Here is a 12,370-nt window from a genome sequence, read left to right as displayed (position 1 = left end):
GATCTAGATGATGTGTTTCCGTGTCAATCAGAATTCACTGTCCCATTGTTTTCAATGGTCTGCTCTATGATATGCTCCATAACAGAAACAGGGCAAACCAAGTAGGAAGGGAATAACTTCAAAATCACCATGCAGTAAACAAGATTATCACTTTTTCTGGGGGGGAATAAGGCAAATTTATGTTTAAATGTACGATTTTTCTCTCTCAAATGTTTAAAATATTTTGAAATGACTTGTTTGTCTTAAAGTGAATAAGAAGTGAATAAAAAAAAGAAAACCCTAAATTACTCATTGTATTCACTCCCATTGACAAAGACATTCTGTTTTCAATGTTCAGATCACTCATTACGAATTACACCTTGCATGCCATATCTATTATTCAAAACTGAGCATCCATAAACCAGTGTAGGCTACCAGCAGAATTGTATTCTGCCAACCATGTGTAACCTCATGGCCCATCATATCCCTCAATAAATAATAATAATAATCACTTATTGAAGTAGGCTTCAATGCAGTTACTGTGAAAAGCCCCTAGTCGCCACATTCCGACGCCTGTTCGGGGAGGCCGGTACAGGAATTGAACCCGTGCTGCTGGCCTTGTTCTGCATGACAAGCCAGCTGTTTAGCCCACTGTGCTAAACCAGTCCCTATAATTGACTGGCATCAAGCCAGGCAACCAATCCTGGGTCAATGAGTATGTCAGGAGCAGCATTAGGCATACTTAAAAATGAGATGCCAATTTGGTGATGCTACAATAAAGGACTACATGCATACTCAGCAATGGAAGCAGCGTTCTATAGACAGTGCGAAGTGCTCCGAAGATCAGAATAAAATGAACACCCTCCTTCTGATAAGGGTTTGTTACTTCACTCGATGGTCTGTGAATCTTTGGAATTTACTGCCCCAGAAGATTGTGGTTGTTCCACCAATGAACACATTTAAGGCTGGGAGAGACAGATTTTTGATGTATCAGGGTATCAAGGGAGATGTGGAATGAGCAAGTTGAAGCCCAAGATTAGCCAAGATCGTGTTGGATGGCAGAGTAGACTGGATGGGATAAATGGTCTACTCTTCCAGATCTCCAGTGGACAGAGAGGAGGCTGAAGCAGTTGCTATCATCTTCAGACAAACGTGCCAAGTGGATTATCCTTCTCGGTCTCTTCCCAAACCTCCCACCATCAGAGAGAAATGTCTGCTACCTATTTGGTTAATTCTACATGATATCAAGAAATGGCTAAGTGCACTGGATACATAAAGGCTGGGGACCATGACATTATCCTAACTGCTGTGCTAAAGACCTGTACTCCACAACCAACATGGCCTCTAGCCAAGCAGCTCCTGTACAGCTGGTAATCTATCCAGCAAAGTGGAAACTTATCCAGCTATGTTCAGCTCAAAAAGACAAGACAAGGGCAGCACAGTGGCACAGTGGTTAGCATTGCTGTCCACGGCGCTGAGGACCTGGATTCGAATCCCGGCCCTGGGTCACTGTCCGTGTGGAGTTTACACGTTCTCCCCGTGTCTGTGTGGGTTTCACCCCCACAACCCAAAGATGTGCAGGATAGGCGGATTTGCCACACTAAATTGCCCCTTAATTGGAAAAAATAATTGGGTAGTCTGAATTTATTTTTAAAAAGGACAAGACAAATCCAATAAGGAAAGTTACTATCCCTTCAGCATGCTCTCCACCGTGAGCAGAGTAACAGAAGGTGTCAACAGTGCTATCAGCCAACTTTACTGACTCAGTTTAGGCTCCACCAGGACCTCACACCTGCAGACCTCATTAAAGCTTTGGTCCAAACATGGACAAGAGTGCTGAATCTCAGAGCTGAGGTGTATGACTGCATGTGATAGCAAGGCAGTATTCAACCAAATGTAGTTTCAAGAAGTCGTCATAAAACTGGTCAATGGGGATCAGGGGGCTGATACTCCACTGTATAGGTGGCACAAAGGTATATCAAGAACAAAAGAATGACTAGAGTAAGATTAGGGCCAATCAAGGATAGTAGTGGAAAGTTGTGTGTGGAATCAGAGGAGATAGGGGAAGCGTTAAATGGATATTTTTCATCAGTGTTTACACTGGAGAAAGACAATGTTGTCAAGGAGAATACTCAGGTTCAGTCGACCAGGCTAGATGGAATTGGGGTTCAAAAGGAGGAGGTATTAGCAATTTTGGAAAATGTCAAAATAGATAAGTCCCCTGGGCCAGATGGGATTTATCCTAGGATTCTCTGGGAAGCCAGGGAGGAGATTGCTGAGCCTTTGTCCTTGATCTTTATGTCGTCTTTGTCGACAGGAATAGTGCCGGAAGACTGGAGGATAGCAAATGTTCAAGAAGGGAGTAGAGACAACCCTGGTAATTATAGACCTGTGAGCCTTACTTCGGTTGTGGGTAAAATGTTGGAAAAGGTTATAAGAGAGGGTTTATAATCATCTTGAAAAGAACAAGTTGATTAGCGATAGTCAACACGGTTTTGTGAAGGGTAGGTCATGCCTCACAAACCTTATTGAGTTTTTTGAGAAGGTGACCAAACAGGTGGATGAGGGTAAAGCGGTTGATGTGGTGTATATGGATTTCAGTAAGGCGTTTGATAAGGTTCCCCACGGTAGGCTATTGCAGAAAATAAGGAAGTATGGGATTGAAGGTGATTTAGCGGTTTGGATTAGTAATTGGCTAGCTGAAAGAAGACAGAGGGTGGTGGTTGATGGCAAATGTTCATCCTGGAGTTCAGTTACTAGTGGTGTACCGCAAGGATCTGTTTTGGGGCCACTGCTGTTTGTCATTTCTATAAATGACCTGGAAGAGGGTGTAGAAGGATGGGTTAGTAAATTTGCAGATGACACGAAGGTCGGTGGAGTTGTGGATAGTGCTGAAGGATGTTATAGGATACAGAGGGACATAGATAAGCTGCAGAGCTGGGCTGAGAGGTGGCAGATGGAGTTTAATGCGGAAGAGTGTGAGGTGGTTCACTTTGGAAGGAGTAACAGGAATGCAGAGTACTGGGCTAATGGCAAGATTCTTGGTAGTGTAGATGAACAGAGAGATCACGGCATCCAGGTACATAAATCCCTGAAAGTTGCCACCCAGGTTAATAGGGCTGTTAAGAAGGCATATGGTGTGCTAGCCTTTATCAGCAGGGGGATTGAGTTTCGGAGCCACAAGGTCATGCTGCAGCTGTATATAACTCTGGTGCGGCCGCACCTGGAGTACTGCGTGCAGTTCTGGTCACCACATTATAGGAAGGATGTGGAAGCTTTGGAAAAGGTTCAGAGGAGATTTACTAGGATGTTGCCTGGTATGGAGGGAAGGTCTTACGAGGAAAGGCTCAGGGACTTGAAGTTGTTTTCGTTAGAGAGGAGAAGGCTGAGAGGTGACTTAATAGAGACATATAAGATAGTCAGAGGGTTAGATAGGGTGGACAGTGAGAGTCTTTTTCCTCGGATGGTGATGACCAACATGAGGGGACATAGCTTTAAATTGAGGGGTGGTAGATATAGGACAGATGTCAGAGGCAGTTTCTTTACTCAGAGAGTAGTAGGAGTGTGGAACGCCCTGCCTGCAACAGTAGTAGACTCGCCAACTTTAAGGGCATTTAAGTGGTCACTGGATAGACATATGGATGAAAATGGAATAGTGTAGGTCAGATAGGCATCAGATGGTTTCACAGGTCGGCGCAACATCGAGGGCCGAAGGGCCCGTACTGCGCTGTAATGTTCTATGTTCTATGGTTGTAAAGCCAACTATCTTAGTCCCTGGACATGCACTGCAGGAATTCCTCAGAGCATTGCCTTAGACTCAACCACCTTCAGCTGCTGCATCAATGACCTTCACTCTATAATAAGATTATAAGAGGGGATGTTCGCTAGTGATTGCACAATGTTCAGCAATTTCTTAGTCATACAACAAGGCTTGGACAACATTCAGACCTGGGCTGATAAGCAGAAAGTAACATTTGCATGACTCAAGTATTAGGCAATGGCCATCTCCAATAAAACAAGTCTAACCACCTTTCCATGACACTGAATAGTATCATCACAAAAATCCCAGCAATCTGGTCCATCAACAAGAAATTTAAATGGATCAGCCACATAAACACCGTCAATACAGGACAGGTCAGAGTATGAGTATTCTACGGTGAGTGATTCACCTCCTGACTCCCAAAACATTTCAACAATTTACAAGGCACAAGTCAGATGTGTGATGGAATACTCTCCATTTGCCTGGGTGCGAGCAGCTCCAACAACACTCAAGAAGTTGGATACCACCCATGACAAAGCAGCCTGCTTAATTGGTACTACATTCACCACCGTAAAACTTTAATTCCCTCCACCACCTGCACCTATATGCATCATCTACAAGGTCCACTGAAGCACTTTTCCAATGCTTCTTTGAAAACACCTAATGGCTACTCTTACAATGCAAATTAACAAATAGGCTACACTAGGAGTCAGAGTTGTTCCTCTACTCACTTGAGAATGTAGCAAAGCTCACTGCAGAATGATTAAGTGCAAAAACCTGAGTCAATCTTTGCCATCTCTCCTTCCCTACCTCATGGACACAGAAGCAAATTATAGCATTCCCTGCATCAGCCAGCTGGGATGAGTGTAAATCAGGGACTGGACATGGTGTGCTTGGTCTGAAAAATTTAGTATTAATAAATGTGATCAATTTACCGAGTGAATCATCAGGGAGTCCTGCCACTACTTTGTCCAACTGTCACAGATTTGCAAGTCATCTATCCAAACACCAATTACCTGTATCGACTAGTTAATTGGTTGGATATCCTGGCATAATTATTCAATTCTCCAGTGCATCAGTGCTATCATTTAACACAAAGGAATTAGTAAATGATCAGTACCCAAAGTATTCACGTGTCCAAACACACTCGCTTCTCCGATCATTTGGATCACCGTACTGTAAGAGCAACTATCAGGTAGAAACTTCTATGTAAAGAGCTATCTTTCATTCTATTAAAATCTGTTGCTACTAAATGGATCGTTAGGCATGCAATTCTTTTTGCCATTGGGGACTTCAACTTCACTGGATTGCAGATTTAATACTGAATCTGATTCTTCCTTCAGACTCAATCCCTTCCTTTGTCTTGATTGTTTTACTTTCTCAGCTACCTTCAAGATTTCCTCCTTTTTGGTATAATGATAAATAACTTATTCTTCATTTAATTATTGCTTTAAACGTTCAATAAAACCTATCAGAAAAAATACATCCAATTTAAATTTTGCTTTAAAAAAACAAGACCAGAGATTTGTTCATTAACAAAGGAACATGCAAAGCAATCATTTGATTATTGCACCCAGTGAAACCTCACCTAGAAGGAAATGAAGTGCTAATTATTGCAGCAGGGAACTTGGAAAAGTTAGGAATATGGAAAGGGAGATCAAGAGAGAAGAAAAGCAGAGCAGCAGAAAGGCAGGCTACCAAAGCACTCAAAATCACTGAAGGAGCAGAGACACAGGCTGGACATCTACACTTTTCTTGCGATTGGATCCTATATATATATATTAAAACTATATACTGGGCAATGAGCAACTGGACAGTTGTGATCAATGTGGTGATCCTAAAAGAATTAACCTTCCAGTCTGGAGGTGTACGTTAGCACCAGATTTAGCGAGTCTAGTGCAAAAGTCAGGCACTTTTGAATCACAGATACTGTGTTTGTACTACATGGTTAGTGTGATTTCCATGCATTTGAAGTGAATACTTTTTTTTTAAAAAAGCAATTAAAAAGCTCTGATAATCTGCAGTCTATTTTGTTTTTAAAAAGATATTCCTGTTTCATGCGGGTGTTATTTGTCTTTGTAGACCTCATTCACCATTCGTTATGTAAGGTAGGATCAGCCAACCTTGCATGGCCTGAAACCTTTCCTGTGCACCATCTTCTTTGTCTTTTTCTTGTTTATCTTTCTTCCTGAAGGAAATAGGAGCTAAAGAGAAAATATACCGTATTACAAAAACAAAGTAACTTCATCACATGCAGGATGAAGAAAATCATGGCTTTTACCAAAAACTTGTGGTGAAGTGTAACTGACAGTAATGAAGGTTTTAGTGTTAGATAACATTTTTTCACACTATTATACTAGTTAAGCTGACATTCAGCATAAATGTGCAGCTGCATTTCTACCTGATAATCAACTGGATATACACGTCAATACAGTTATTTTAGTAAATACTATCTCATTCAAAATTGTAATGTTTTTTCTAAACTGAAGATTTTAAGTTTTGGATGACAAAGATTTTTCACTAATGCCAATGATAACTTTTTTGGAATAAAGCAAAGCTGCAGAACATGCCAAGTGTGGATATTTTACACCTGGGCCCTAACGACTGAGAAGGGGCTGCTAAAAAAAATGGGATTGGGCATTACTGACTTTAGGTCAGATTAAGCAAAGTTACAGATACCAAAATCTAGTCAGTTCCATCCAAAATTCTCGGCAAAGTCCCAGGCTGTTGATTTATAACGTGCCAAAGTCGTTGACAAGCAGTAAAACAAGGAATGCAAACAAGCAGCCTTTTAATTTTCACAGGTAAGAGTGAAACAAATCAAAATGCACTCAGCTGCCACAGGCAAATGCACAAGAAAGTTATATAGATATAGTTAAGCTAGAAAAAAAGATGCTACACTTCAAGGTGTTGATGAATTCTAAAAATAAAGAACTCTGATCCAGTTATCAAATAAAGTCATTTGATATTTTCTCTTATGTACTGCATTACAAAATGGTAATAATCCCAAGACTGACCTTTAGGAATAGCAGACACAAATCGTTTCTTCCACCAGGATTTGCTACGATCTGACTTTTCATCATCACTGTCCTTTCTATCCTCTCCCTGTACAAAAGGGATGCAAGAAGGCATTTGGCAGGAAGAATAATTGAAGGATATGAGGAATAAAGCAATACAAGGGATTTTTGAAATTTGGAATCAGCCAAGACAGATCACAATTGGTCTTATCTGTTTGTAAGTTTAAATGTGTGGACTTGCAGCCACAGTCTCATATAATACATACACAGTTCTAGTTACATTTTATATTGCACAGTGAAGTTTTAGTTTACTCAATTTCTCACTGTATTGCAGTCAGTTCCTCAGAGTGTCAATCTGTTTCTTTTCAAGGGTAAACAATTGCATCAAAATTTGAAATTGGTCTCTCTCAAGTGCAATGGCTGGTTTTATTCCATACACCCATATATACCAGCCAACATCATTTATGAACACCCTCAGGTGTTTCTGCATTACTTGAGCTTCTGCTCATCAAATTATATTGTACAGATAGAGTGTCTCAAATCCTGCTGTCCAAAAACTGGAGTTGTCCGAAAACCAGACATTTTTATAATGTTCCATGCATCAATTTTAATCGAGTCAAGTTTTTAAAAAAAAAACTTACCTGGACAATTCGGCTAGCTGTTGCATTGGCGCGGTATGGCTCCAGACTAGTTTAGCAGCTTCACGCTATATCCCGCGCTCCAAGCGATCCTAGACCCCACCCAACCCCAGTTTGACCCGACCCAAAATCCAGCAATATCTGAAATCCGGCACGGTCTAGGTCCCGAGGTTGCCGGATTTGAGGTACTGTCCCTGTATTAGTAACATGAAGCGACTGAGAAAGACTTGCCTTCTCATGCAATGAATTCCTTTGCCACCTTGTGAAGAACAAATATTCAACACATGACATTAAAAAAATGACAAGTCAATTGAAAACATCCCCAGTTAGAAAAATATTTGTTTGACATATCAAGGAATGCTTATACGTTGAGATTAGACCTTACTAGGGAATCTTTGCTTGGAGATGAAGTTGGTCCAGAGGCTCCTACAGGCGCTGCCCCAGCTGCATATAGTTCCTCATTTGCCATCCGCCTGCTGCCTGGTGCATTCCAGCCAGGATCACTCATTGGTCGGCGAGAAGAAGAAACAATATCAGAGCTTCTGCTGCGCACGAGTCTTTCTGGAAAGGAGTGTCTCTGTTTGAGCAGCTCAGCTTCAGTTTGGCAACACGTATGAGACCCAAATGCTGGTAATCGGGCATCAGTGCCTCCGATAGCACCTTCCAGTATTGGAGGATCAGGTGGCGGGTGTGATGGTCTTGCATAGTGTACCTTAGGTCTGACTATTGATGGTATGATTGAAGCTGTGAATTTTGAGAAATAAACAAAACACGAATCATGGCTTACAGAACAATCCATGCAAACTTGCATTTGCCCAAATATCCAAATAAACAAACAAGGTCCATCATGCATGAAATCAGAATGGACAAATGATGACATTCCTTGCTGGGGAATAGAAGGAAAACACTTAATATTCTAAATCTTGCGTCAAAGACATACAATTTATTGAACAAACTAATTTGTTAGGCAGATATGGACCATAGAAATCATGGATGGCTAGACCACAGAAGGTGGCCAATTGTTCCGATTCTGTGCCGATTCCTGAAAGAGCTATCCAACTAGCCTCACTTCCCTGCTCTCTCCCTAGAGCCCAGTACACATTTTCCCCAAGTAATTATCAAAGCCTCTTCTTAAAAAGTTAGTATTCAATCTGCTTCCACCACCATTTTAGTCAGCATTTTTAGATCAGCATAACTTTGTGTAAAAACAATTTCCTCATCTCTGCTCCATTTGTCAACCACTTTAAACCTTTGCTCTTGGGTTTCCTTCTGCCACTGGAAACAGTTTTTCCTTCACTGTCCTTATGACTTTGAGCACCTCTTATCAAATCTCCTGTTAACCTTCTATGCACCAAGGAAAACACTACCAATTTCTCTGGAATCTCCGTGTAACTGACATCTTCCATCCTCAGTACCATTCGGCCAAATCTGTTGCACCCTTTCGAAGGCCTGAACTATGATGCTCATAATGCAGCTGGGACCTGAACAGTGATTTATACAAGGTTTGAATCACTTCTTTCCTTTTATATTCTGCCTCTATTTATAAAGTGAAGGACTCTACATGCCTTTTTAAATAGCCTTCTCAACTTGTCCTGCCACCTTAAAAAACATAGGTACACTCACCCCCAGGTCTTTCTGTTCCTGTGCCGCCTCTAATTATTTCCTGTTCATTCATTCGCAGGATGTAGGCATTGCTGGCAAGAATAGTATTTATTGAGCATCCCTAATTGTCCCTCAAGAAGGTAACGGTGAGCCATTTTCTTGAATACAAGAATTTGGGTCGAGGGTCACGTATCAGCCAGACATGGTGAACACAGCAGATTTTCTCCCCTAAAAGGGCATTAGTGAACCAGATAGGTTTTTAAAACAATCTAGTCGAGGCACAGTGACCATTGCTTAGACTAGCTTTCTATTCCAGATTTATTTAATTTACTTCATTTAAATTACCCCAACTGCTGTGGTAAGATTTGAACTCATGCCTCCAAATCATTAATCCAGGGTTACCAGGCCAGTGGCATTACCACTTATAATTATATTCATATTCCATCACCTCATTCTTCCTATTAAAATGTATTACTTTGCATTTCTTAGTGGTAAATTTTATCTGCCAAATCCAGACAGACCTTTCCACAATTCTGTATCCCTTTGGAGTCTCTTACTTCACTGTTTCATGCATCTTGTGAGTTCCATGTCATCTGTAAACCTTTCAGATTCTGCCCTCTATATCTAATTCCAAGACTAAACATATCAAAATGAGGAGTGCTTCAAATCCTGACTCCTGGGATATGCCACTGGGGCACTTTCCTCCACTCTGGAAGAGATCCTTTCATCACTGCGCTCTACTTTCTGTCCTTCAGCAAAATACATTTCCATGCAGCTCCTATAGTCAATTTTGTTACCAAGTCTATTATATAGTACCTAATCAAACATATTTTAAAAGTCTATATACAAAACATTTACATTACTGTAATTAACTCTCTTGAATACTTCCATTTACCTTTGTTCGGTTTATTCAATCTTGCCCAGACTAACCACATCCATTACTAGTGGAGTTCAGAACTTGTATCTGTTGGGAGTCTAACCTAGGCTTTAGTTATTTGAAACCATGCTTGGTAAAATATTTGAAAGGAAACATCAGCCTGCAGTACTTCACAGAGAAATATCTAGAAGTGTGTAATTACTCGGTTGCGAGGTCTTGATCGATTCAATTATCTGTTGAGCATATTTAACAAGTACACAGTTGCAGTTCATACCAACCTTTTCAATATTATCTGAATAAAGCCTATTTACAATGTACTTTAATGATTTGCAAGTGGAATCTTAAGTAAATATTTCTGAAGTTGTCAATAAGAAAAAGAGTGGGAGAGACTTAGAAGACAAAAAAACAGATTTGGATGGATTGGAAAGTAGAAAACATAATACCATGTGAATTAATGCACATGGAAAGGAACATAGGAGCAGGAAGAAAAAAAAATCACTAAACTGAGCTATCTGGACTTTAAGCTTTTTGGAGCTGTGTGGATTACATGAACCCATTATCGATTGTCGTTCAAACTAATGCCATTTAGTCTTATCTGGTCTGGTAACGGTGTATGTGAATCATGTCCTCTGAAATGGCCATTCAGTTAAAGAGCAATCAGGGATGGACAATAAATGCTGGCTCAGCCAGAATCCCATAAATGAATTTTTTTTTTTTTTTAAATGAAAGTTGTACTTTATAAAAAGATGCACCTTGTTAATAAGCTGCAGCTAAACCCTTCTTCACAATAAAAATAAATTATTCCAGTAAATCTGTAACGTTACAAGGTGTACTATGTGCAATTTCAACCTACCATCAGAAGACAGGGGGTCAAACATGGCAAGTAACGCGTCTGTGTGGGGAAGTGAAGATGTCATCTGATGTGCACCTGTAAATCCACAACAAAAAGATGTATTATTTCTAAGTTAGGTTACCTAACTATCAAACTTACATAGCTGCTTCAGTTACACACTCAGCATAATGAATGCTTGGATCAATTATAGATCACGCTGCAGATCAAGCCCCTGGCCTTATCTATGGACAGTCACACATTCTGGTTCAGGTATTGAAATGTCTGAATTTCCAATTGCAGTGTGATGTAGCATGAACCTGCATACATTTCGAATTAGTAAATGAACTTAAATCCAGGTGTCATAAATGCTGCACCCCTAACTAGACAGATTTTACCCAAAGCAGAAAGGAGATACACATGTGAAGATGTTTAACTGTTCACATTCTGAATATATTAGAATATATGTTAGTTGTGGTAAGATTTTCTTTTTAAAATCACACCTCTCCACCCATTCCCCATGAAGTCAGATTTCTATAATTTCACATATTTATGCATTGGCTTCAGATTTAAAACACCTTTATTTACCCTGTACAATTTCCTCCACATCAGGACTTGTAACAGAATCCTTCCCTCCAAAGTCGGAGCTGCACTCTGACCTTATATCCTCCACCTTGTTGGGTATATCTTCTGAAGTTACACTGATGCCTGTTAAATAGTGTAAAAAGCCTAAAAGGCATTAATTCTGAAATGTAAGTATTGCGATTGGACTTCATGAAGAAAATGTCACCTTACATTAAAAATGACCACAATTTTTTTTAGGAGGGACCATTTTAAACTTTTGTATAATATTTACTTGTGTATCGAGAATACTTAATCACAATGCTCCACTGTCCTGTACCTGATACAACACTGAGTCCAGGTGTACTGGGCCTTGAGCTCACTTCCCTCACATCAGTATCATCAGATGTACTACCCAATCCTGAACAACTTTCCAGCTCCTGCAAACGCTCCTCCTGTTTCAAATCTGTGGCTTCTGAAAAGAAAGAAATAAAATTTTATAGTAACTATGATGTTTTTTTATCACAACATTCTTCAACAGTCTATAAGTCAAGCGATTCAAAAAAAAAAAAATCCCGTTTTCTTTATCTCCCCCACCCATTCTCTGGAAATATTTTAAAACTTGTCCGGGAAAGCAAGTAAATCTAGGAAGAGAAACTTGTGGCCTTGGATTTAAAATTCAGGTTTCCTTTATATTTGCTTCTGTTAACCCTTCAATACTTTCCTATCGATACCTAAAATAAGGTCAGGGCATGCAATTTAGCTGCAAATAACAGCCCCTTTTACTGTAATGCAGTGACATCCACATTATCCAGTGTCTCCAATGTTTCTCTCCATTTCAGTCAAACAGCATCTTGTTCAGAGTAAGATACTTATTTTCATGATTGCAAATCAAGCCCAGTTTTGAATTTTACATTCTGTTGTGTTTCTGTAAATTCACTTTCACCCTTTAACCTATACACACCTGGATTTAGGAGGCACAAACATGTGGTTTGACACCTTTTAGTCATGAGCATCTGTCGTTGTCAATGTTCCAAATTGGTTTCTCTCCCTATGCAGTGTACTGAGGCCAATTTAATTTAGATTAGGTAAAGGCATACAGCCATC

General features: G+C 40.1%; 1 protein-coding gene across 15 annotated transcripts in view; it reads right to left on the bottom strand.

Moving 5' to 3' along the window:
• Nucleotides 1–12,370, bottom strand: part of gapvd1 (GTPase activating protein and VPS9 domains 1) — a 138,937-nt gene that overhangs the window by 36,902 nt on the left and 89,665 nt on the right. For 8 of the 15 annotated variants that reach the window (XM_038782130.1, XM_038782134.1, XM_038782124.1 and 5 more), the window contains 6 exons: nt 11,604–11,738; nt 11,291–11,431; nt 10,727–10,801; nt 7,780–8,138; nt 6,757–6,844; nt 5,833–5,943 (listed from right to left, as the gene is read on the bottom strand). In XM_038782130.1, coding sequence (XP_038638058.1) covers nt 5,833–5,943; nt 6,757–6,844; nt 7,780–8,138; nt 10,727–10,801; nt 11,291–11,431; nt 11,604–11,738 — 909 coding nt within the window. The remainder of the gene's footprint in view (nt 1–5,832; nt 5,944–6,756; nt 6,845–7,779; nt 8,139–10,726; nt 10,802–11,290; nt 11,432–11,603; nt 11,739–12,370) is intronic. The other 7 variants (XM_038782125.1, XM_038782128.1, XM_038782126.1 and 4 more) reach the window with 6 other exon arrangements.

The sequence above is a fragment of the Scyliorhinus canicula genome, chromosome 21 (genome assembly GCF_902713615.1).
Source record: "Scyliorhinus canicula chromosome 21, sScyCan1.1, whole genome shotgun sequence".
In the NCBI taxonomy this organism is placed as follows: Eukaryota; Metazoa; Chordata; class Chondrichthyes; order Carcharhiniformes; family Scyliorhinidae; genus Scyliorhinus; species Scyliorhinus canicula.
Note: the sequence above shows the minus strand (reverse complement) of the source record. Positions and strands in the feature narration are given on the sequence as shown.